This window comes from Haliaeetus albicilla, chromosome 19, assembly GCF_947461875.1.
Source record: "Haliaeetus albicilla chromosome 19, bHalAlb1.1, whole genome shotgun sequence".
NCBI lineage: Eukaryota > Metazoa > Chordata > Aves > Accipitriformes > Accipitridae > Haliaeetus > Haliaeetus albicilla.
In genome coordinates, this window is record NC_091501.1 from 17283969 (window position 1) to 17311210 (window position 27242).

The following is a 27242-nucleotide window of genomic DNA, read 5'->3' on the forward strand; positions in this document are numbered from 1 at the left end:
TGATGCATCATTTCAAGTATGTTAACAAGGACAAGAGTAAAGCAGATGTAAACAATGTAGACCAGATGTAAAAATTGTGGGATGCTGTTTGGAGCAAGCATTGTCACCATAAGTAGGAATAAGATGTGATGAATGGGAGTACAGTTAGTACATTTCCTACTTCTTGCTCCAGGCACTCCAGGATTCTGTGAAATTTTTTTCAATATCTTACTTGGGATGTAAAGACACTAAAAGAAAGAGTTCTAGAAATAATATTGAGAGCAAAGTGGAGGTAGTAGCTTATTACACGTTCCAACTCAGTTTTCTGTTTATGAAGCAGTTGACTATGAAGGGATGCCTTTATCAGTGGGAAGGAGACAATTTGGGAGAAAATTCTTCCACAGAAAGAAGGATGGACTACAGAAATATTTCCCAGTTTTTGAAAGGGATCCTCCTGTATACTTTTAATTGAGAGGGGGAAGCGAAGGGCAGATTACATGCCATATTTTATAGAGTTGTAGATTTTAAAGCCAAATTGGACCACTGTGAACATCTAGAGATCTCAGACATATTACTAGTCAAAAAATACCATGCTGTCACATCGTGTCACATCAGGCCTATGTTTTCTGGTTAAATAAAAATATACCTTTTAAATATATCCAGTATTAATTTAAAGTCTTCAAGTGAATAATAATCCACCAAATTCTCTGATAGTTTTTCTATTTTTTTAAATGTTGTCCTTTTTTAACATAGTGCCTTCTCTTTTGACTTCTTTTAATTTAAATCTCCCACCATATCAATTTGCTACACCTTTGAATGCCAAATTTAAAGAGCTGTCTTTCAGAATTATTTTTTTTTTCCTGAACAGATACCTAGATAATTCTTCTACTTTGGTTTGCTGTTATTTAAACTAGCTGAAACGCTAAATTTCAAAGGAATCAGGTTCTCTGGTAATTCACAATAAAAAATTCACAATAAAAATAATAAGGCATTGTTGATTAATACAGTTTCATTGTATTGAAATTGAATTGGTCCAGTTCAATCAGTCATTCTTAAATCTCCTGATAAAAGAGGGGTAAATAAATGCTCTGTATAAAGGGAGTCGTTTGTCATCCTGTTTCTGTTAAGATGTAGAGACACTAATGTCATTTCAAAGGAAAGCTGTATTTCAGCCTCACTTTTCCAGTGTTTCCTTTTTCTTGTAATCACTCTAACCCTGGTGTGGCATTGCATCATACTGTGTTACACAGTATGATGTATCTGGGAAAAGTAAGTATTCCTTACCTAGATGTGAGGTGTGCTTGACTGCACTGAGGTGTATATCCATTCCATCATCATGCCCTTGATGCCTCTGGAGGGCTTTAAAAGAGAAAAGGAAATTCCCCTGACCCATCTACCACTTTGGGAGAAATGAGACTCAGTAGGTGATGCACGTAGATGGAGTTGACTTGAGCATAGTGTGAATCTGTAAGGGTTGTTTGAAGGTAAACTAAGGGAGGGAGGATGGTGTTCAGCTTCAAACACAGGTATTTCTGTGGCTGTTTGTACTGCCCCTTACTGTGGGTGGCACAGGTGGAGTGGGGCTACTCTGCTCTGCTTGTTCTCCCCCTTGCTCAACAGTGCCTCATAGGAAAATGCAGTTACTGTGCAAGAGGACAACCACAAAGAAGCAACCTGTTTGAGCATTTTAAGCTGATCCTGTTCACATAGTTATCATATAAAAATAATAGCTCTGCCTTTTGGTGCAGATTAATTATTTGGTCCTTAAAGGGGTGCACTAGCCTAGTATGTTCTAGGCTAACCTTGAGGAAATGATATTCTATTTTGATACGTAAGTACTAACTTCATAGACTATTTCTCTATTCAGAGGAGATGGAAGATACTTATGTTAACAAATGACAAAACCTCTCCAAACTGGTTTACTGTATTACCATTTTTTTTTTTTTTAATTAAAGACTAAAGGAAGGAAATAAAATGGAATTCTGAAACTGGGATTTTTGGCTTGATTTTGTTTCTAGTTTAAAATAATACAGGAGGTCTGACTTTTGAGGACATGAGAGCTGTAAGTCTACAGTGAAATCTGATACTCTATTTGAACACACTATTTTTTAAAAGTCATTAAGTCATTTTTATTCCTCATCTTACCTACTTTACATCAAACTGAATGAAACTGAGAACCATTTAGGCAAGGGTGAGCAGGATGAGAAGTAGGGGTAGAGAAAAAACAAGAGTAGTTATGATGGCTGTAGACAATATTGTTGAGGGGTGGTGGTCTTAGGCGGGAGCATTATATAATTTTATTTTTGATCTTTTGAGCATATTTTACACTCACAGACACTATATCACAGAAGTCTCCATGGCTTCCAGGGTCTGATATGACAAGGGAATTTTTTGGTTGGTTCTTGGGTTTTTGTGTGTGTGAAAGAGAGGAAAGTGGGTTTGAGTGTGAACCCTGAATTAGATCTTTTTGGTTTCGGTTGATGAGAAACATCTTACCTAGCTATACATTTTTATATGTGGGAGAGCTTTATCCTGTGGGTGTTTTGCATAGGTAAATTTAAGCAAAATGATGATGAATTAGCCTCTATTCAACAAACTGTAGTATCTCTTAATGCTTGAATCTTGAATGTCTTTATATGTCTCAATAATTTCAGAAGGAACTACCTTTATAGATCTAAGGAAAGAATTTATGAATGCTTTTCTTTCTTGTCCATCCAGCAGTTTGGATTGCCTGAAAGTCTTTCCTGAAGTTTCAGTGCAGGTTTGGGGGGAAATTCTCTGTTGGTTTTATTTGGTGTATGTGCCTGAGGATCTTGGTTCTTGGACTGATCCTAATTTTTTATCCCTGATAGCTGCAACTGAGAATGATTTCACTGAATAGATATGCATTTAAAGTGCTGTGGTAATCAAATGAGCCAAAGGTGATGAGGTGTTAAATATTTGCTGTAAAGATGTTGAGTATTTCCCTCTGCCTGAAATTCCCTGTAGATTCCATGAGCCATAGCCTTTGAGAATAAGTTGTATTTGATACCAGTCCTAAGACAGGAAAAATTTTCACATGTTAGCCGATGATGGAAACTTCTAATTGTTTCATTGATGGCTATGAATTTAAAAACAGGAACTAGATTTATACAACAATATAAAAGCCAAATAACACAATAATTGATACACAGATTTATATAGCTATAGATCATTCAAAGGAATGTACTGTGCAGGTAAACAAATTCATCAGTAATATTTCTTTAGCTAGAAATGCATGCTTATAGCAGTGTAAACAGTGGTAATGCTTTCTGTACCATTAAGTCACCTGTTTAGATTTTGATGGATTTGTGTAAATCCCATCAAGTGATACCTCTCTTACCTGCCAGTAATTTACAGCACAGCCATGCCTAAGGCAGTTTGCGTGTACGGTGCAATATCCTGTTCCTTACCACTGATGAGGTAGATAAGAGAAACTCCCATAACCTACAACTTATGCAGGGTGCTAAACAGTGACTGATCCTAACGTGACTTGAGTCATAACTCTGTGAAATGATAAATCAAGGGATTTTCCGAGAGACAGCTTGATCTAACGTTACAGCATGCAGCTACCATATTTTCAGTGTGTTCATGTATGAAGTAATTCTGATGGATTAAAGCTGCTGTAAAGAAATGGAAGAGGTTCACTTCGTTGGGATTAGAAACTGTGTTTTCAATTTTTTTCCCCCTTTTATTTTATTTTTTTTTTAATGAATGGCTCAATCAGCCACAGAGCCTTTTGCTAGCTGCATCTTGCCTTTCTGCTCTGAACAGTCCTCACTCGTAATCCCTACACATCCCTGAGGATGGATACATCATATCTGATATCTTTATGAGAAGGCTGGAGCTCCTGTGCTTCATTTTTCTCTGAGAAGTCCATTAAATTCAGACTTTTCTTTGTTGCTGTCCAGCTGCCCCTGCATCCAGCAGCCTGACTGCAGTATGGCACTGCCGATTGTCTTCGGCCAGAGCCAGCTTCGCTGGGAACTTCATGCTGTGGAAGCACAAGCCTCTGCGAGACGGCATCTCGACATCAGGCATGAATGCATCAGTATGGATGTTTGTATAGGAGAGAGCCACAGCAGAGGCTGGCTTACAAGCAGCACAGTATCAGGGATGTGGATGAAAACCTTCAGTGCAGCAAGATTCTTGGTATGTGCCTCCTTTCTGCGCAAAGGTCATGACGTTCTTCATAGGGAAGGGGATGAAGCAATGATTATGGGCGAGGAGGCCTTGGAGCAGTTGGTGGGGGACTCTGTAAGTCTCCCTGGCTCACAGATTGCCTAAGGATTAGGAAAACGTGCAATAAAGCCAGGGTCAGCTGGAGCAAAGAAGTTCCTTTTCCTTTCAAGTGCCCATGCCTGCTGGGTTGTGCCTGGTTATTTGTTTTGCGCAACCTGTCTCCCAAGCAGGCTACGGTGTGTGGTGGGAGCCACGCTCACCGTGGCACCACCACAACACATGCTCTCTTGAGAAGGTTTCAGTGGCAGCAGAATAATAAACACACACAACTGTGGAGAGGCAATGCAAGCCAAGGTGGAGGTAATGCACTACCTCGTATCATTGCATTTACTTAGAAGAAGCGTGTAGCAGCAGTCAGTCAGACGGGCTGCAAGAGCAGCAGTGCGAGTGACCACAGGAGCTCAACGGGAGCCCCCAGCTCCCCTTGTATCTCCAGCTCATTCAAATCCATGCACCCAGGTGTTACAGCCTTTTCAGTCATAGCTCCTCTCTCCCCCCACCTTCACATTAGCAAGGCCCATGGGGAATACATGCCTCTTCAGAGTTCCTGCTGGGACATGTCACAACAGTGATCCTTGTATCTAACCAATCCCTCTTATTATACCTGAAAACAGGTGTTCTTTTTAAAAAAAAGTTTCCTATTAAGTAGGTTTTTGTGGTTTTCCGCAATTATTGTTAATAAAACCTTACATTATCCTTTCATTCAGCAGACAAGTTTTCAAGGCCTTAGTGGCACAGCAGAGATTGTGGAGTTTGGGATGTTATGAGAAAGGGGCCTCATGGGAGGGTTGCGGGTTGGCTGGAATATGGAGCTGGGGCTGGGGGAGGAGAGTTGCTTTTGCACAGCAGGAAAGGTGCAGAAAGCTGAGATTGGGATTAAGACATGATCTATAAAATACTTCTTTGCTTTCTAATGCAGCAAATGAATGATGTAATGCAGAAAGCTACCTTAAAGAAATAATCTCCCTCAGATTTGGCCTTGCTTCTCTTAGAAGTGAGGAGTTGAGCCACAGGCACTAGCTGCAACTGTGGGACCATTTCTGTTTGTCTCCCAGGCTTTCTACCCTGCTGCTCTAATGAATGTGTGGGAGGGGAGCAGAGTGGTAATGAGCTTGACATGCAAGAGAGACCACTCTTGCTTGCTGATGTACCACCACCACTGTTCAGGAGATGACTGGAGAGGTTCTGCAGGTAGTCGGGATTGTTAGGATGTGCATTTAGGCCAGGGAGCAAATATTTCCAAAGTGCAACAGAGATCAGTTAATTTCAGAAGGATCATCATTAGAAATATACTTGTCTTCTTGCATGGCTTTGGCCAGGCAAGAGCTGGGGCGAGGAATCTCAACGCTGTACATTCTTCCATGCTGGCAAATGACAATAAAATGTCCATAGTGATTCACAAGAGCCTGAAGTGTGATAAATCGCAATTAGTGTTGATGTAGAGCTGTTAGAGGCTAGAAGCTGGCAGGACAAAAGACAGGCTATGTCATACTGGCAGTTGTGACACAGATGATGCAGGCAAACCTCCTGCAACCTCCCATATCCATCACTTGTACGATGGAGAAAGACCTTTTAAATGGTGTCAACCACTCTGCGAATCACCTTCTCTGTCAATTTCTTTATCCCAAAATGATTGGCAGTGGGACAAGAGTGGATTGGAAGCTTGATAATGACAGCTCTTTTCTTAAGACTCAGTCACTCTGTCATGTCAGTGTTCTTCATAGCTAAGCAGGAGCTCAACACAGATTTCTGGAAATACTGCCTTTCTTCTTGAAAACCTTTCTTTACCATTAATCCTCCCAGGTTTTTAGTGCAAGTCTTGCTGCTAGGCAGGCAGTCGAGTTGTGTGAAATAGAACAGAAGCTTGCTGATGATACTCAACGTAAATTGTATTTTACTTTATTTAGTGAGCAAGTTCCAGTTCAGGAAGGTTGCAATTTGTAGGATCGTAGCCATGCTGCAGTTCAGTGTGGTTTGGAAAAGGAATCAGCATTAAAATGCAAATGGTAGTCTGAAATCGTATCCTGGTGAAATGATTCCTTGAAGCAGCATGTTAAGAGAATAAGCAGTTAGGCATGGTGACATTTGGCTTAGTATTTTGAAAAGCAGAGATAGTGGAAGAAGCTGATATGCTGTCTTTTTTTTCCCCCAAGCATTGCCTTAGACTGGAGAGTGCATATCCACTCCTGTGGTGCAGATATAGATTGATTATGGCAATTGAATTGAGAGGACGAGATTGTGAACTGTTGTCATTTGGAGCAGAGGAAGCGGATCTTTTTCTCTCTGAAATATCACTTAATCTCCCTGCATTTCTCTCATCACCACACAGTGTATCTTTCCGGTCCGTCACTTTTCATAATTTTTTTTGTTTGTTTTCAGATCCCTGTTTTTTATACAATGTAAGTTTACTGGCTACAGCTTATATTTTTCAATTGCTTCTTTATAAATTCCTTTGAAGTAGTTAGGAGGTTTAAGGTCTTCAGGTTAAAAAACATCGGTTAAGAGATTTTGTTCATGTGCATTTTTTTTAGTCTTCCAGTTGCAAACTATTAGCAAAAATGCGTAGGGTGTCAGTTATACTTGTTTGTTGGATTTAGAGGGATTTGAAATTTATTGGCATCTGACAGTTAAAGTTGCTGGTTATATTTAAGTACCCATAGAGAAACTTGTGAACTTTCAGAGAGTCTAATCTGCTGAAATTCAAGTCCTCTGCTTTAGCACAAGCTAAAACTATCTGCAGGTTTTCAGATTGCAGATTCTTCAAATTGCTAAAATTTGGGCGTCCATATGACAGGCTCTGAAACAAAAAATACACTGAGAATGTTCTGAGTCCAGAGTGGTGCTTCTCAAAGAGGTTAGTAGTTAATGATGAGTAAAACAGTGTCGCTTAGTCTTCTGGAAATGGCTATGCTGGATAAAATTTTCCAAATACAGCCTAACCGTTGCAAGGGGAAGCATCAGTGCAAATGTTTAAAGTTTTGCAAAATTATAAGCAACTGAAAACAGGGTCTTAAGAAGGAGAGTGAAGGCCAACATAATAATGGGTGATACAGCTAGGTTCCCTGTAATGAAAAAAAACCCACATTAAAATTATGTAGCACTGTGGCTTTTGTGATGATAAAAGACTAAATTTCGGCTCCTTGCAGCTAGTAAAAGCTGAGAGTTGTGCCACAAGGTGTTCTTTTCCAATAACATCTTAAATTTCACTTATTGCATATGTGTGTTTCAGGTATTTGTCGCCTTCCCAAACAAATTGTTGAACATGATCATTATAAATTTTTGGCTTCCTGTTTTCAGAGATGAACCCAGTTACGGAATGAACATGATTAATGTACTTAATTTTTTACTGAGCCATGATTATGCCGTGTCTTCAGCCAGGATGCTTCCAGTGGTATGTTAATAGTAGCATTGCCAGAGGATGTGGGCTGCTCTAACCTTCCTTACAGAGTTTCCACAATGCCGTTAGCGTTGGAAGATGTCTTCAGTAACAAGGACAAAATGAACTGACTGATTTCACTCTATAATGGAAACTTTGGTTTAAAAGCATTTTTATTAATAGCGTTTTAATATTTTCTTTTCCCTGTGCTTTGTGTCCATACTGGGGAAGATATGTATGCTGTAATTGCTGCTCTCTGGGATAGTTTTAAAGAATAAATAAGTGAAAGTATTTCCTATTGTTCCTTCCTTACAAGAACACACGCTGAACTCTCTAGTAGCTCATTTTATGAGTTTCCTAGTGGAAAAGCTCACAGCTGATTGGCTCTGTTCTCAACAGCAGATGTTCTTTTTCTTCTTGACTTTAGTAGGGAGCCATAATTTTGTTCTGTGTCTGATGGATCAGTGTTCAAAATTTCAAAATGAATTATGGGAGCAGCCTCCTGAGATTTTTGAATAAGCCAGAGCTGGAGTAAATCTTAAAGTCAAGTCATAAAAAAGAAAATTTCATGTTGGGTTGGATTTTACAGATCAAAGGTTCATTGTGTAATGGGTCTGCATTGCTCAATTTTCAATTCCTGAATAACCTTGAATGTTACAAGAGCAGTATGAATTCTTGTAGTCCATAACGGAAGTCTGGAGATTATCAGACCTGAATCTAGAGTTCATAATTATTGAGATGCTGGGCTTTATGCAGGACTAAAAAAGCTACTTGTTACGGTGAATAGACAAGCCCCTAGAGGAGAGGTAGAGGCGTCAGTTATTGACTGCAAAAAAAGTAAAAAAAAAAAAAAAAAAAAAAAAAAAAAAAAAAAATTAGCATGAAAAAGGTATCTTTATTAATAACCTGCATGATGGACAGACTGCACCCTCAGCAAATTTGCAGATGATGCAGAACTGGGAGGAGTGGCTGTGACACCAGCTGGTTGTGCTGCCATTCAGAGGGACTTTGACAGGCTGGAGAAATGGGCCAATGGGAATCTCATGAAGTTCAACAGAGGGAAATACAAAGTCCTCCCACACCTGGGGAGAAATAACTGCAGGCACCGGTACAGACTAGGGACTGAGTGGCCGGGGAGCAGCTTGGCAGAGAAGGACCTTGGGGGTCCTGATGGACACCAAGTTGAACATGAACCAGCAATGTGTCCTTATGGCAAAGAAAGCCAACAGCATCCTGGACTGCACTGGGCAGAGCATTGCCAACAGGTTGAGGGTGGTGATGCTTCTCCTCAGCTCAGCACTGGTGAGACACATCTGGAATGCTGGGTACAGGTCTGTGCTCCCCGGTACAAGAGACACACAGAAATACTGGAGTGTGTCCAACAAAGGACCACAAAGGTGATTAAGGGACTGGAGCATCTGACATATGAGGAGAGGCTGAGGGAGCTGGGACTGTTCAGCCCGGAAAAGACAAGGCTCAGGGGAGTCTTACCAATGTGCATAAATACCTGATGGGAGAAGTTAAAGGAGGTGGAGCGAGGCTCTTCTCAGTGGTGCCCAGTGACTGGCCTAGAGGCAATGGGTACAAACTGAAATACAAGAATTCCCATTTAAAAGTAAGAAAGAACTTGTTTACTGTGAGGGTGACCGAGCACTGGAACAGGTTGCCCAGAGAGGTCGTGGAGCCTTCATCCTCAGAGATACTCAAAACCCAACTGGATACAGTCCTGAGCAACCTGCTTTAGCTGACACAGCTTTGATCAGGGGAGTTGAACTGGATGATCTCCAGAGGTCCCTTCCTACCCTCAACCCTTCTGTGGTTCTGTGTCCCATGTTGTCATTACAATAGGCTTCCATGGGGCACCGTTTTTTCCCCTAAACTACGGGAAGTTTTTTTACTAAATTTAGCAGCCTAAAGCTGTGATGAGGTGCATTAGTGCTACTAGGTACTGGTCTCTGTTAATATTCACATATTTGCTGGTAAGCAGATTGTCAAGAAGGTCCTGCTGAGAGTGTGGTGCCGCAGCGTATCGTTCTGTGGCGCTTGCAGACCATAATGCATTAACTGGTGTCCCTCTTGTGTCTGGATGATGCTGGTAAAAGGGATGGAAAAAGTCCAGAGAGAAGGGAAATGAAGTCTTTTTCTACTAATTCTTTACAGCACACAGAGAGTGAGGGATACAGTATTAGTGATCCTATCCTGCTTGTTGAGGAGTGGAGGCAGAAGGTGAACTAGTAGAGTTGTAAAGACTCCATCCTCTCTACATCCCAGCCTCATCCAGTAGCTGGAAGACACGAGGCAGCAGCAGATGTTTGCCTTTTCGTTTTCCCTACACCTCCCCCCACAGGCACACAAAAATTGGGAGGGAAAAAAGCCATAGATGGAGAAGGGGAGCCAGAAAAAAATCTTTCCAAGCAGAGCTGGAACTTTATTAAAAACTGGCTACCAAGGTACTGATTTAAAACATGTAATCCCTTTTCAGCCTACACAGATAGTATTTGGGTAGAAACCCAGATAACCTTTCTTTTAGTTTCCAGTAACTTTGCTTCTGAAGCACAAGACCTCAATTCTCTAAAAATGAGCTCCAAAGATGAGAAAATGTCACTTGTTAATACTGTCTATTATTCTTCTGGTATCTGACAGGCAAACAATTTGAAATTTTCTGTCATGTATGGTTTTGAAAGTTCATATGCTGTTCTCACATACATGCCCTCAGCTTCAGAGTAAATCTCACACATGTCATGTTTTCAGTCTTCACATCAAGGATAGGGGGACCTGAATCTTCAAAGTTAGGTGATGGATATGATAGACATGTGAAATGGCAATAAGCTTTTTATGTGTCATATTATCATGGACCAGTTTTTATAAGTGTCTCAAAATAATAACTCCGTGCATATAGAGATTGTGTTTTAGGACTCCTGGAGGGTTTTATGTGCTTGCTTCTTTTAAGTTAACAGTTGGAGTTGAGTGAACAATCTGCAAATAATTATTTTATATTAAGTTCTTCATCAAGATGCAGAAAAGGAAGGGGGGGTAGCTGACGAGAAGCTGCAGTAGTACTTTCTATTCCTTACAACTCTGTGGGATGTGAAAGTAATGAATAGCTGAAGTCAATGATTAGGATCTTAAAGGATCAACGTTGCCTTTGAGACAGTGGTATCCCAGAATGGTGATTGTTGTTGGGATTTTTATGTGGTTGCATTCTCATCACAGAAACAGTCCCTGGACAAAATCACACTGTAGATTTTGACTCATTTTTGTCCAAACAGGAGTTGTTAAAAAGTATTATTGTATGTGGGGTTTCTGTGTGTAGCTGCCACCTCCTGTCTTACAAACAAAGACTAGCTTTCTTTTTTGAGCTATTACTAATATTAGCATTGATAATGGGTAGAGCTTGATGTTGGTGGAGGAGCAACACAAGGCATAGTGTCTCCTTCATCAAAGGACACAGTGCAGATGGCCAGTGGTACATCAGCGTCTCAGTTGTGATAAGCCCCCCACCATGCGTAGGCTATAGCGGAAAAGGGCATGCTGTGCAGTGTATGGTTTTTACTGAAGACCAAGTAGGGCATGGAAGAGGAGGAAAAGTAGAAACTGAAATGGAGGTGCCTTAAGAAGGGTGCGAATCAGTAAGGCACACTGTCTTGTCCTGTACTATACACATTTTCTGGAGTAAATCTCAATCTGCTGACGTGGGGTATCCCATTGGTTTTGGGACTGCATAGACAGCACCTTTCTTTTCAGATTGTGATGCTCCTTCTCCACATGCCCCCAACACTGAGTCTTAGTGTTGGGAAGAAGAAACTGGAAAAGTTATGCAACTGGGTGGTGGATTCCTGAGATGCTCGAGGTCCTAGGGATGTGCTATTTTTGTTGCTGCAGGCATTTAAAAAAAATGTACTTCCAACATTTTGTTTTGGAATTATTGCTGGAGTTCTGAAGTCCAGGAATTTTTAGCAAGTCCTCACCATGGGAGCAGAAAGAAACAAATCCAAGATATTTTAATATGGCACACATAGTTCTGTTGTTGCCAAAGGGAAGTGCTCTGCTTAAATGTCAAGACGATGTTACCAACAGCTGACTTAAGAGAAATGATCTGGTGATCCCAGTCCAGTTTCTAATGGTCAACTGTCTTTCACTGAAAACTCTATCTCAGTCTTTCAGTGCTTGGGAGGCATTTATTGTGTAATGGATACGTAACCTGCACTCTGCTCATTTCTTCAAGTCAGGCTTTTCAGAGTCCTTGTAGTAGTGTAGGTGAACCTTCCTTTGTCAACATCTGTTTTGTGTGCTCTAGAGGGAACTGCTTGAGGTGGCAATCACATAAAGGTGCAGCACAATTTCTGGGTCAGACTTTTCTTCTGGTGATACTTGGAAGTGCACCTCCCTACTTCTCTTTAATTAGAAATTGGTGTCTCTTGATCTCAGCTGCCTTTGCTAGGGAGAGGAGTAAGTAGTACTATTTTAACTGGTATGGTTCTTCCCATTATGGCACTTGATCTCATTTGGAGTACTTTTCTCTGTTTTCCTCTCACTTGCCTGATCATCCCTCCTACTATGAAGCTTACTAGTTAGAACCTGCCCCACTCATGTCCCATGCCATGTTGGAGTTACACTGATGACATCAAAGGATCTTTTGGGCCATTACCGTGAAATTGGAATTTAACTTAATTTTGTCTGTAAGTTTCTCACGTGGCCATAAAGTCTTTTATGCATATTCATCCTGGGCCTGATTAAAATGAAATATTTTAGCCCAGGAATACATGATTGTTATTTTTCCAGATATTACTTCAGGGACCCCAGCCTGACTACTACTCCCATTCAACGTAATGCCTGCCCAGTCCTTTATGAAAATTGCTGTGTACTACTGGCATCCCAGACACATGTTTTCAGCTGACTAGACTGCATATCAGCACTTACTAACTTCACCTCCACATTAGATTATAATCTTTTGTATGCTTAATTTACTGTATTAGGGCCTGCATCCCTTTTTTTTTCCCTTCCAAAAAGTTCAAATGCCTCTTAACTTTACTTTTTGACTCATCAGAAGCCTCGTATAGAGACCTCAGACCTATGCTTCCTCCTAGTTCCCTTCTAGATTCCTCTCAGGCCTCCTTTGTATCATCTTTGGCTCTTTGTTGGCCCTTGAATCCAAGCAAACGTTGCCTTAGCCTTGCCAACCTTTTTTTTTCCTTTTGCAGCATTTCTAATATGGAACTTTTCCCATCCACAAAATGCAGTCTGGGTTCTTAGTATTTAAACCTTAATCCCTGCAACGTCCATGGCTTTGATCTTTAAAAAATGTTCTTTTCTGTTAAGGACAAAATCTTCAAATTGTTCTCGTTAATCCTGTCCATCTGTTACTACTTCTAATGATTTGATCTGCTCTCATCAGAGCCTATCTATACCCTTCAGTTTTTATCCTATATCTAAACTTAACTCTTTCACTTTGACATTTGACAGTATCAAAACCTAGTGACTCTCTCTAAACCAGGAAAATAAAAGGTAACTCTCAAACCGCTTTATAACTTCATTTTGTTTCTGCTGATCTTTAGTATTAGTGGGGATTTTTTTTTCTATTCAGAACATTTTTTCATTTTTGTTGCTATCACATTTTATAAGCCAAATACTATGGCCTTTGTTATACTACAGCACCTCTTATCTTACATGAGGATATTGATAATTTACAGACCAAAAATTGGCTCTTGTATTGCTACAACTTTATTTTATTTTTTCTCAGGTGACAGAAAATGCCCATCTCTGCAACAGTACTTTCAGAGAAACATTGTAACAGATGATGTGACCATGTTTTTACTGTTTTCTGCATTTTTTGGCTTGCCATCCAGAGAACAAAGTGAATTTGGCATTGCTATTTCAGTTTATAAAAATACATTCTTTGTCTATTTCATGTAATTTAACTTTATTTTATTTGCCTTATTTCTGTTAAAAAGTCACTAGTCAGGGAATATTTGTTTTATTTTATTATATCATATCATGATTCATTAATGAGGATAAACTATTTAAAAGTACGGGGGAGGGGATGCAATTATAAATAGGAGTAGGTGGTAAAAACTGTGAAAATCTGAAGTAGGATTGCCACTGTGTTTAGGGGGATGGAATAGGCTGCCCTGTGTATAATGTGCTCTGGATGCCTCAGCGGGGTGTAACCTGATTTCTAAATTCCTGGCAGCCGGAAATATTGCTCAGTGAGAATTGCCATCCAGGTGATGCCTTAATTTGTTATGTCTGCGTGAGGATATTATATTAACATCAAGTGAGATTTTTGCATAAGTGCAAGAAAATGACTCACTGTCTTCTACTTTCTGCCAGCATCTAGAGTATGGTCAGTAGCAATGTATCCAGATTTCTTTTGTGCAGTGAGTATGCTGTGGGGGTGGGAAGGGTACTGGGGGGATAGTGGCCCAGTTTGGGGGTTTCTGCTGCCATCAGGATGCCGGAGCACTTGCTGTGTACTCAGTTGTAAAAATGAAACTTGGCAGAAAACTGCCCTGTCCTTTGCTAGTGAATTCATCTTTTCAGCTGCTATTGCTGCAAGCAGGTTTGCCTTCTGGGCTCAGTAATTGTCAGAAGGCTTCTCAATTATTTAACGTGGATGAATGTGTTGTGAGAACTCGACGTCACCATTGTCTCATGCTGTCCGCTTCATGACTCTCTGCTTTAAGTTTTGAGGTCTCATGCAAAACTCTTGCTGGTCTTCTCCTGTGCTAGCTTTCCTGCTGCAGGAGACAAGATTTTTTCCATGCTTCATGTTTGATGCACTGTAGAAGGAAGAAATAGGAGGGAATTGGCAGTATTTACATTTGAGTTAATGAGCAAGGACAATTCTTCCAATGCCACAGCCTGATAGCAAGAAAGCGTTATGTAATCCTTTCACAAACCTAATCCAAGCTCTATCTTACTGTTACTTCACTTTTTTTTTTTCACCCTCCCCAAATTCTCCTCTAGTGGTAAAGAACAGTCTTTTAATTTCCTACCTACACTTACGTCCATCCCATTTGTTACAGTCCAACATTGCTCTGTAACATAAACCAGCCCCCTCTCTAAAGTATTTTAAAGAGCAATCACATCTCCTTTCAGCCATCAGTCTGCTACATTAGATAGGGTTTGCTTTTTCTAGTCTGCCCATAGACTTCCTTGATAGAATCATAGATTCATAGAATCGTTTAGGTTGGAAAAGACCATTAAGATCATCGAGTCCAGCTGTTAACCTAACACTGCCAAGTCCACCACTAAACCCTGTCCCTAAAGCGCCACATCTACACGTCTTTTAAATACCTCCAGGGATGGTGACTCAACCACTTCCCTGGGCAGCCTGTTCCAATGCTTGATAAACCTTTTGGTGAAGAAATTTTTCCTAATATCCAATATAAATGTCCCCTGGCACAACTTGAACCCATTTTCTGTCATCCTGTCCTAAAGGCTCCTTTCTGCATTTGTTGCAGTTACATAGAATTCAAATTTCTTCATAAATTGGATATAAATTTGAGTCTACCTAGGTATCTGATTAAAGGAAAGAACATAAATCGGGTATAAATCTATTTTTTTAATCCTCTTGTAAGGCATAAGCCATTTAGTTCAACTTCAGAGCATGAAGTTTTCCTCTATGTGGTATTCCAAGAGATGCCTTATCTGTGCCATGTTCAATGGTGTAAAAATTCCCTGTGCCTAGCAAAAAGGCTTTTTCTGCTTTATCTAAGTGTTATGTTTTCTTGTTGCGACTGCATCGCATCAATGCCTTGTATTTGTTCTTGAACTGAAGAGTGAACGTGATCTTGACCATCTAAAATGGAGAATCTTTGAATTTGGGCTGATTGAAAGCTCTTATTGCTAGTCCCCAGGAGTATAGCCTTTAGCTGCATTACTGAATTTTGTCCATTTCTATCAGTCCACCCCTCATCCAGTTTTTTGTTATGTCCCAGTTCCCTCTTGTGTGGGAAGTGTCTTCAAGCGCTGTTGTCAGCACATGTCATCTGCTGACTGTGCTTCTTGTGGAGTGTCACTGATAGGAAAATTAATTATGATCTTTCCTAAGACTGACCTGGCCTTTGAGAAACTCAAAAAATGATCTCTCTACAGTCCACACTGAGACATCCTCATAGGCGATTCCTCAGAATTTTTCTCAGTAATTTGCTCAGCAGCAGCAGCCAGACCAACAGTTTGCCATCTCATGTAAGTAACAGAAACTCCGCAACTGAAAAAACAGCATGTGTGATGGCAGTGGGGAAGAGGATGAGGGGACTCTGACACTGAGCCTGTCTCTGCTGTCTGAAGGACTAGGGATAAAAGTGGATTTCTTTTAACTGCATACAGGTTAAGTTCTTTAGGGACTAATAATAGAAATGTGCAGTCCAGACTGGCAGGTTAACTTGCCGTATATGGTGTGTACGATGAGCAAAGAACAAGGCAGATGTTGAGCAAAATCTATTTCTAGTCAGTAATTTGTGTAATGTATGAATGGCCAAGAGTGATAACATTCCTGGGCATTTTAAGAACAGGAACTCTTAAATTATGAGAGAGAGATGTATGACAATTAGCAAATAGAAAAGGGATGTGAAGTTGGCAAAACTACAAAAGAAAGTAGCATTGTGCTTGCCATGTTCAGATTTTGTAATTTGATTCCAGAGAAAAATGGAGCAGGAAGAATCCTAGTCCTAGAGAGCAAGAACTGAGTTTTCATGGCCTCTTCCCTCCCTGAAGTTGTATTTCATTTGGTTATATGAAAAAAATAGTTGAAGAAAAAGGCTGGAGGAATATTCAATTCCAGGGATAGAAAAGCAGAAGTCTTCTCCAGGGCAAATAGCTGTAGGCAAAGAGGGATGGAGTAAATTGTCAGTCATCTGTCTCTGTCTCTAGATTACCTGATGTACTGGAGCAGTTAAAGAGGAATGCACTGCTTAAATACAATCAAGAATTGCATTTTATTGGTTTATTTTTCTTATTACAACTTTGGCATCAGTCTTGTGATCAGGAACTTACCCTGTTGCTTTGCTAGGATGTACTTTATTTGCTCTGCCTAGTGTATAAAGGGAAGGCAGGTGACTGAGAAATCGGACACTTTCAATTTTCAGCTGGTGAATGGCACAAATCGCGACTGCAGTGAAATAATTGTAGTGCCTTGTAACCCAAAGCAAGTTGGGAACCTGTGTAAGGAAGTGTTTCCCACTAAGCTGTGCGTGCTGGTTTGGGAGCTGCTGATGTCAGATGCAAAGTCCTCCATTCAGCAGATGTTCTCCAAGACATTTCTGGCAGAAGCTCAGCAAGAGAGTGACAGCACTTTACGCTTGTGACGTCAGATGACCTCATGTCACAACAGCCCATAACATATACTTTATATATGTAAGAAATGGTGTTAGATCCCATCCCTTTCTCAGATGTGTGGATTGTCAGATGTTGTGGGACAAATCTAGCAGTTCAATGCAGCTTTTTTTCTGCTCTGCTGTCAAGCTGGAGTTTCTTCAGATTTGCAGTTTTGGGGAATAATGTTTAAATAATATAATTTCCATAGGTATATCTGTAGACCGTATATGTAGGCACGTAGGAAGGATGTGGGTGTATGCTGCATTTAAAAAGCCATCTTATATAACACAAAAAGTATTTTAAAACATGAGGACATGTGTCGTGTCTTTGTTACAGAAATCTTATTTCTGTTGTTTATTATTTGGATCTGATACATCAGACAAATCTGCTCTGGAGAACCAATTACAGCTTTGGTGCATGTTGTGCTGGGTTGTTCGGTTCCAGGACTGGCCATGGAGAAAGCAGAAGCAGCATCTGTGCAGAGCCTGTATTTTCAGCTCTGGAAATTACTTCCTGACCATGAAACATGCCTGCACTGCAGGATTTTAAAACAAATCCTTATTTGATGTTTGCTCCCTGATAATCAGTCCTGTGGAGAAGTGCAGATAGTTCTGCAGCTCCAGGTCTTCTGGCTCTCCAGCTAGTCACATGACTCCTTTCTTAATTTGAGGAGTTTTCTGATTAAGTAATGATTTTTTAAATTTTTTTTTTTAAGAAGTGATTCATTTTCTGTTGATTGAAACAATTTAATATCTTTTAGAAGGCAAGGCAGAAAGTGTTAATCCTAGGAAAGAACAACTGTTTCCTTTTGGAGCACGGAGCGAGTACTGATGAAGGAAAGCAGCTAGGCAGCACTCCTAGTGTAAATGTAATCATTTAGGTTTCGATGGCTTGCAATTACAGCTTAACCTAAATGGCTTGCTCTACAGGCAGAAAATCTAATTAAACCTAATTAGCCAGTAATTTATGTTTCATATCCTGTGTACACCCCAATTCCCTAATCCCTGTCACTACTGTAAATCTGCTGAGAATCAGCTGGACAGCAGAGGGTAGGGACTGGCTGGCCAGGCCAGGTAACTACTGACCTCACGTTGAAGCCTTTCGCTCTCCACTTTGGAAGTCATACCAAGCATTACCTCTCATCAAAACTGATGATCATGTAAAGGATTCTTGCCAGAATTGAAATACATTTGGCTTTTATTTTGCTGTCAGACTTAGTTGAGAGCGGCCAAGAGGTTTCAGCTGTTTCAGTAGAAGGCTTCTGAGGGATGGACAGGAAGAAAGGTACCACGTTATTAGCTTTATTTCTGTAAAATACTGCCAATGTATAAAAAGAGAAGGTGACATGCCAGACATTTTGTGTCTATTAGACTGTTATAAATAACTGATGATATTTCCAGCCAAGACTACTTTGTTGAGACTACAGCATTTCTTAGCCTGTTTGGGTAATTTTTTTGGTTGCTGTGTGTTGGAGTTTGTTGACATATGTAGGAGCGTACAATACTTCCAAGAGCATTCATTAATTGTGGATTAGCACCTATCTGTAATTATTTGCCTGATTACTTCCTTGATTGAGTGCAAAATGAATAATATACTGGGTAGCATTTGTGTAAAATACACAAATTGAAGAACAGGTTCATAGGTCTTTCGGAAGAAGTTTTGCACTTCGCAGCAGGAGGACAGCTGAAAGAATACATTTATTTTCTTTGATACAGACACATCATTAGTTGCTGCCACAGCAGATACAAATTTCCTTAGACATTCCCACTGAAATTAGATCACCTTCCCTCCTTCTGTTTTCTGATAAAATTAATACCATTGCATTAACATTAAAACTAACAAAAGGAGCATGTGACCACAGCAAAGAAGCAATACATATTTCAAAGCAGATACCATCTTTTGTGCTGCTTAAATGCTGCTAGACTCCATGTGAGTGCAGAATTGGATATAGTAGAAGTCTTTATATCTGAATTATATTATTAGAAATCAGTGTGAAATATTTTTAAACTGTTTCCAAAGAGAGTTTGTGATCTGGCAGAGGTTCTGAATACTTAGACATCCACTGCTGTTGTGGGGTGTGTTGGTTTGGGGGGGAGGTGGTGGAGGGTGTTGGAAAGGTTTCCTTCATGGAACAGATTCAGTACAGAAGAATCTGTTCCTCTGCCTCAGTTTTGATCCCCTCCACCTCTGATTTGCTTAGCCTACCTACAAATGACAGTGCCTAGTCACTACTTGAGTTTTGGGTGTGAGTTTGTGGGGTTTGGGGGTTTTTTTTTGTTAAAGACTTCCAAACAGTGTAAAGTTTCATGGAGAATGTAACTAAAGAACATGGCGGAGAAAATGCAAAACAAATGTCTTTGAAATAAGCTGGCAGACTAGTAATTGTAAGATTAAAGGCTTCTTCTATCATGGCATCTTTGTTTCTTTCCTAACTTACCAAAGTCAACCTGTTGTAGGAAGACGATTTTGGCAGTACACTGATGTGTAGATACAAGCAATTAGCTTTGGTATTGGGAACAGTTCGGCCTCTACTGAATCAGGCAGATATCCTCAATAACATATCCAATTTCTCATCTCACCTGGCTTGTCTGCTTCTAGTAACTGAGAGATCTTTCCTGGTTAACTTTGGTGTCCCTGTATACCACGCTACATCAATCCATAAGCATTACAGTTAAACCACCCAGCATCTGTGTTTTATGGCAAGTGTCAGTGGCCCTGACTGTCTGTAATTGCTAAACTATTTACTTGCCTTTTGTGGTTTGGGGTTTTTTTCACCTTGTCTCTGAGGCAGTTGGGAAAAGATTAGTAAAATTCAACTATTTTCATATAAGGGAGACACTAGGTGCAGTGGATATAGCTTAGAGAAGATAGAGCAAATTTCGTCTCAAAACCAAACAAAAAAAACCCACCCCAACACAGCTCAAACCAAAAAAGCAGCACAGTTTGGCAGGGTGAGTGCAGAGGCCTCAAGTTACAGAGAGATGAGGCTGTTTCTGTTGTGCCACATCAAGAACAAAGCGCTTGTGTGAGCTCCTGAGCAGCTGGGGTACAGGGAGACAAGGGGAGGCGGCGGCAAGTCCGCGCAGGCGAGTAAACCTGCCCCAGCGCTTCGAGCCCAGGGTCAGGGCACGGTGGGAACTCCGTCCTTGTGCTGATTGACATAAACACTTTCCCTCTCGCTCAAGATCAAGGTGTCTTGTCTTTGCACTGTAATGAAATAGTTCGATACTGTACGATGTCTCTGAACGCCCTGTGCAGAAAACTACACCGGGCAGATTGCTTTTCCACTCTCCTGCAATGTCAGCTACTGCCTCAGCACTAGCTAAATGTGCAGCTCATGTCAAAGGAGTGACAGCTCCTTGAAAAGCGCTCCTGACCCAGCTGGCCTGTTTTCTCCTCCTCCTTTCTCTTGCATGGACACAAAAAAGTCCTCTGAACGAGTGAACCAGGTTTAATCCTGCCTGTAAACTCTTACCAACACTGCCTCCGCAGCCAGCTGCAGAGTGTTTATTACTGATGAAGCTGTGGGAGCAGAAAGCAAGCTGCCTTTGATTTACTTATCTCAGATGATGTAGCAAAGATGTCAGGAAAATCATTTAAGGCCCTCTTAACTGACCAGAGTTACTGAGTTTGTAGCAAACTCGGAATCGTATGATGTCGTTTTGGCACTGCTCCTTTTCCCGTGGTAGATGTGTTGTAACCCTTTTTGGAAAGTGTCTGTGTTTTGCATGTCAATGTGCTAATCAAGTTCTAGGTAAAGGAAGGCACAAAAGCCTTAGTCAGTGCTTCAGTACTTTTTTCAAAAAGCTCAGTTCCAGCTGCATGCACAAATATTTTTCTTGTATATAAATCTTCTTTACCATAACAGAATTTCTGAAGCACAAAAGAATTTTCCTTATGTTGTTTGTTTGGATTTTTTTTTCTGCATTATTTCAGAGGGGAAGAAATGCCAAAGAGTTTGTGTGCTTGCATGTGTATGAGTCAGTGACTGAATGCATGTTTTATTCATCTCCTCGTTTTCAGACTGGAGATATTGCGGCACCCAGCAGGCATGACTCAGGTGAATCTGTGCGACTGTCAAAGTGCTCTGGTGTTTCATACTGAACCCTTTGCCCTATCTGACTGCACTCCTCTTTGAAGTTACTGTGTAGCTTGGGTTTTAAAATGGTTCCCCCTCCCCCCCCCCCCAAAAAAAAGTCTGAAGTAGAAAGCAACCAAGACCAAGAAGGAGGTAATGCTGAGACAGGAAACGCTGTTTTGCAGAGGAGCCTGTATAGAAATGGAAGATTAAAAGAACGATATCTCCCCATCTCATCTTGCTGCCAGTTCGGGATTCATCTGTGTGGGTTATCCCGTGCCACTCTCCAGTGAGGCAGCAGTGGAAGTGAACAGTGTAGCTGTCAGATGTCTTCCACCCCTTCTTATTCTCTTAGCTTTAATTTAAATATTTTGAAGGTTAATACACTTAAATTCACACACTGATTTTAACAAGAAACCCAAGTTTGTGGGCTTCAATGTAAATCATTAGAATGCCAAATAACTGAGGTTAAATTTTTGAATGGTTGTTTATGCCAACAATTTATAAGAGTGGAGGAAATAAACCTTTTCTGAACAGCTTTCCTAACAGAAAGTGTGACTTAAGCCAACAGAAATGTGCAAATACATAGCTTAGTGCCAAAACTGCCTTACATGAATTAGATTTATTATACACCAGACAGAAAGAAATTCAAACATTTGCTTCAGCTCTCATTCTGTGTTGAGACTTGGGGGGGGGGGGAGTGGGTGTGCAATCTGTGCAAGATAAACTGCTTGGGAAATTAAACTTTGGAAGAACCGCCCCCCCCCCCCCCCCCCCCCATGACATTTTTTGCAGTCAGGCTCATGTGATCTCCTGTCATTAGAGTGCGGGTGAACTTCCCAAACCCTGACATTGCAACTCTGCTCAGTGTCACAGCTACAGTATGTCAAGCTCGTAACAAAATAAACCTCCCACCGGAAATGGCTTCCCTTTGAAGTTCTCAAACTTGCTCTAGTCTTGCTTTTAAAAAAGCAATATCATATATCAAATACACTGAAAAGTTATTTCAAGCTACTTTTCTATGATAAAGCACTATGGTTTGGCCATTGCTGTAAGTGCAGATGTATTCATTGCATTCCAGGCTTTGCCAGTACTTTTATTTTATTTATGGCTTGCTCCTTTTTTATTTTTAATAAGTGTTGGTAAAATTTGTCACGTTGCTCCATGCTAAAGACTTCAACACAGTGGTAAGTTAAATTTAAAACTCTTCACAATGATATATGTGCTGGATTGGCTAGTACAGCAGAGAACACAGGGGTTAGTAAAAAGGTAAGTTCACAAATGTGAATTAGCTACCCTTTGTCAGAAATAATTTTGTCTTGATAAAATCGGAAAGTTAAAGCAGTAGTGGCAAAGCTCAGCTACAAGTACAGAGTGTTTCTACATAAGCTAATGCTGGACAAGCTGACAGAGCTCTTACTTGCATTGTCCCCAATTTGGTGAGATATTTGACTGTAAGTGCAGTTATAGTTTGAAGTCTGCATGTGGCTTCTTGGTGGTTTCCCATTTACCTTGAAATCCTTTTTCTCTTGCTGTGGTGACAGTGAAAATGCGGCTAAAGCAAGGTTTTAGTTACTAATCTTATTGAGGTACACTACCAGCAGTCAAAGTATGTTCTCTTGAAAAATTAAAATTGTACGCACCCATGCTTGTGTTCTGAAGGCTGCTATAAACGTGTTAAAGGACCTTAGCATGAGAACCAAATTTGGTAATACCATTATGAATTAACTCAGTAATGAAGTAAACATCTGCTTTAAAAAACTTGCTGGATTGCAGCCTGTGTCACTTATTTTTTCCTCTTTGGTGCCTTTTTGGAGAGGGTAAGGTCGTATTCCCTTGGTGATGGTCCACAACTTTGCATGGCTATTATGTCAGTAATGTAATCAAATGACCTGTAATTTCTTACCGTTGTTCATCCTAGTACAAAGATTTTATCCAGAGCCTTTGTCATTTTTATTCTTCCCGGGATATTAACATTTTTGCACTTTTAGTCTAGTGGAAAGGTTTAGTTAGTTTGTTTGCTAATGGCCTATAAAAATGTGAGCATAGCGCCTGCATTGTAAACCTTTGGTTGAGTTCGACTGTGATTTATAGCCATGTCATAAAACTCTGTAAAACCATCCTCAGATGAGGATGCGCAGCCTTCGGAGGAAGCCAGTGAGGGCTCCGTGGGACCCTTTCACGCACTCAGTAAACATGGTGCTCTCTGCTTCACTGGTGTCATAAAAGTGGACCTTGCAAGCATTTTAGCCGTCAGTGCATGAGGCCAGGATTTCCATATTTTACCTTCCCTCGCTGGGTCTGCAGTGGCTGCCCGGATTGTGTCAAGACCACATTCTTTCCACTGCCAGAGGTGTTTACGGCGCTGTCAGCTGTGAATTGGGAAATGCAGAGCTCTCGGCAAGGGGTTGGCACACAAATAGGGAGTGAGGAATCATCTCAAATAGCATGACTGCATGGATGTGCTTGGGTTTATATTAATTTTTTGAGGAACAACTTGGTATTAAATTCAGGAGTCTGAAAATGTTTTTGAAAGCCTTTCAGCTTACCTTAACTTCAGTTAACTTAAGCTTGCAGGAATCAGACTAATGCAGGTTAAACAAGGCCCGAGTCCCCACCACCTCACACACACAGAAGTTACATAAGAAATTAAAGCAATTAACTTAAAGTTGTGTCTCTGTTTGTATGCTGTTAATGGCAGACCGACTGAATTACTACCCGTGAGGCCTCCTAGCTTAGAGAAGTCCTTCAGGGCAGCAGGTCACCTGTCAACCGGCTGTGCTGGATTTATTCCAGTAATGACTGGATTGAAACTTCCCAGCCCAGGTTGGGCCTCCATGGGTTTTAGCTTGCTCACCTCTAGTTTCCAAACTGAAATATGGAAGGATCTCCAAGAGAGAGAAACCTCTCTGGGAGGGCAGCAAAGGGGCAAGTGACTTCCTCGATGCCTCAGTATTTACTTCACGTGGGGGGCCCTAGTTTTGTGTGTTGTAGTAGTTGGGACAGTAGATGAATTGGCCCCAATAAAGTTTCAGGTGTGCCTGGCAGGGGAAGATAAAACAGTAATTAAAGAGGGAGATGACTTGCTTGGAAGGCAGAACAGTGCAACTGAAAACAGGCAGTAGCAATAGGATGTGCTCTCTGTGCAAGAATGAACAAGTATTTGTAGAGGAGAATCTGCAAGAGGCACTGGTTTCCTCCCACACTACTTACTGTTGTCAAAGTGACGGGCTCCCTTTGAATAAGTTACATTTAATGTGTGCATATTACAGTGAATGTCAGTGTCTGAATAATCCTCACAAACCTTGAAAACGAGATTCATTTCAGAATCCTGAATTTTGGCTATCCATCTGGACTTTGTGTTAATTAGAAGCTGAAAGTTCATTAGAGTGAAGCTTCTAAGGGTCTCCCTGGGAAGTGTCACAACAGCCATTTCTTGTCTTAGCTGAGGAGCTCTAGGGTCTGTAACAGCTTCAGAAGGTGAAGCTTGTGCACTCGTCACATGGACACGGGAAGGCTGGCTTTCTTCTGAGTGAAAGATTGAAATGGATGGAAAGGCATCTTGCTGCTTTTGAAGATGACGCAATCCTTTGGATGACCACTTAGGTACAGGGGTTGTATTTCTCATGAGTTCATTGAAGTATTAGCCTGGGACCAGTGAAAGAAGGCATGAAAATTTCTTACTTATTGCTGAACATAAGCTCTACTGGAGATTGCTTTAAGCAGAATCACTGAGTGGGATTTAGTTGTGAAGTCTGAAAATTGTTTATATTTAAAACAGATGTGGTGTGATGCAGACCTGTGAGATAGGAATCTCTGTCTTGTCTGTCACCTTTGTAGCTTTAAATTTATTCTCCTGCATCTTCAAGTGGAGAATTAATACCCGTAAAGTTATGGAAGGATGGTTTTGTTGTTTATGTATGTTATGAATTCAATAAAGAAATTTAAGCAGAAGTGATTATACCTGAAATGGCAGCAGGGAAATAGCTGTATCTCTTCTCCATCCTCTGATTCATTCCTATGTCAGGATTTATGACTAACTCAATTAAACACACACTTTCCTCATAATTGCCCATGTGCTAGCAGAAAGTAGTCAGTTGTTGGGGGTTTTGTTCATTTCTGGGTTGGCTGTCTGAGAACATAAGGATTTAGGGAGAAACTGTGGAATTACCCATAAATTTTCTTAATTGAATTGAGCATAAGCTTTCAAGCTTAAGATGTGAGCAAGGAAAACTTTCCAGTTTCCAAGCAGAGCTGTCTCATTGCAGTTATTTACACAGTGCTGCTTTGACTTGCTGTTAAAAAATTACACTGAGGCAGAGATTGGGAACTCAAAGAGCAGTTTTGTAAGCAAAAATGCCTCGGTTTCATTCAGTAAGAGGAGATGTGGTAAAGGAGGGAGGAAGGGGGGCGAGTGAGCAGGGGAAAGAGAAAGCACTATTACTTCAGGCAGGTTTGCATACGTCAGTCAGGGAGACCTTGATCCTGTAGAGCCTTAGGAATATGCTTTATGTTATAACGCTTCAGTGATCCAACTTAGAGCGTGTAATGTATGTGGCCCTAGATGGCAGGTCAGTCTTCTCCCTCCATCTCTCCCTCCTCGTCATCACCCATCTTGAGTGGTTCTCGGTCCTAATCTTTTGAGAAATAGTATTGAGGGGATTGAGTTTCTTTCAGAAAGCTACTACAAAATTTCTCATTCCTTATTAAATGTAACTCAGCAGCTACTCACTTCAGGACTTAAATGTGGCACATGGAGGCACATCCATCCTTTTAATCTTTGTTTTAGGGTGGTATGCTGTTGCCCTTTTCTGCATTTTGATGTGAATTGTTAACAGAGATCAGAAATAACTGAAGAAGTCTTTGCTAGCAGCAAAATGTACTTTAATACAAAAAGATGTCTGCTTAGTGTGCGTGCATGTGTGTTGATAGTACTATTTTAGCTCATCACCGAAAAGGTAACTTACATTGCAGACTTAAAATGTTGGCGTCTTACATGAATATTTGGGGATTTTTCTGTGCGCGGTGGCATGTAATTCTTAGGAGCAATACTGTGCCTCCTATGAAATATAATACAAAATTAGTAGCTGCATTATAATATTATCCCTGCAGGATTTGAACATCATCTTAGGTCATTTATCTTCTGTCATCATGAACTATTTGTGTGAGATTTTACTTAAAATAGTACAGAATTTCTTTCAATGTGTTCCAGATCGATGTGCAAGAAATCTAGTCAAAGTAGCCAAATGAATGGTGCATCTTCCATACCCTGCAAAGTTACTGGTGTGTTGCTGGAAGTTTTCTATCTTTTCCTGTAGCCTACACTGAGAGACTCATTCCTCACGTACAAACTTTCAGCAACCTGACAGAGTGGAAAGGCAAAATAACGGAGAGGATATAGTGCATGTTGCTTGATGCTTGGTAGCAGTCTCTGAAACTGGGGCACAAGGGAACCCATGGCTGCGCAGTGGTATAAAATAGAGACAAGAGGTTACAGTTGCCTTCTGTGTGTGCTTTGGGACTTGTCGATGAAGAGAGAGTACCACAAGGTGACAGACTCCTGCTTTCTGCCAGATCAGAGATTAGATGCACAGTGTTCTTCATTTACCCTGTGTGCTCACAACAGTTCCCCTTCCCCAAGAGAACTGAAAACTTCTGAAAAAGACTTAAGCAGTTACATTGAAAACCTTCAGTAGCTTAAGGAGAGCAAGAGAGACCCCTTTTTTCAAGGGGGTCTGTGTAGGCAAAAGCAGGAGAAGATGGTGTGTTTGCCTGCGCTGCTGCCCGCAGAATTACGGGTCTCTGGGCTGACAGCGCTGCTGCAGGTTTTTAGTAACACCAGCCTGAAGTGCACACACACCATGGAAGGCTGCATTCCTCCCCCTCCCGCCCAAGGCTTTTGCTTTTTTGGGGGAGGTGGTGGTTGTTTTTCTGCGCCTGCTGACGTCAACAAAATTGCCAGATGGCATTTCAATGCTTTGCAAAGAGACAGGAGCCTTTTATTGCCAGGGTCACGTGGATCCCATTCATTTGCATTCCCAGAAGTGGTCTAAAGCTTTTGCTCACTGTATAGGCAAAGAGTGCTCTGCACCTTCCAGAGACCCAGAGGGGCTTCTGTGGGATATTGTTACCTTAAGTGAATCCTATAAGAGGCACGCATAGATGAAGGTTTTGCTTCGCATTCATTTGGCTACCAAATATTGAAAGCCTCTAGACGGTTGTGCTTTGCGG

The 27242-nt window shown here is 40.9% G+C and overlaps 1 protein-coding gene across 3 annotated transcripts in view; it reads left to right on the forward strand.

Moving 5' to 3' along the window:
* The window catches only part of PDE3A (phosphodiesterase 3A), a 262985-nt gene that overhangs the window by 171414 nt on the left and 64329 nt on the right, over positions 1-27242 (forward strand). Inside the window, exon 3 of one of the 3 annotated variants that reach the window (XM_069807851.1) lies at positions 3909-4149. The exons of the other annotated variants lie outside the window; for them this stretch is intronic. Within the exon in view, the coding sequence (XP_069663952.1) occupies positions 3940-4149 (210 nt within the window). The 5' untranslated portion in view covers positions 3909-3939. The remainder of the gene's footprint in view (positions 1-3908; positions 4150-27242) is intronic. 3 annotated transcript variants of the gene reach the window in all.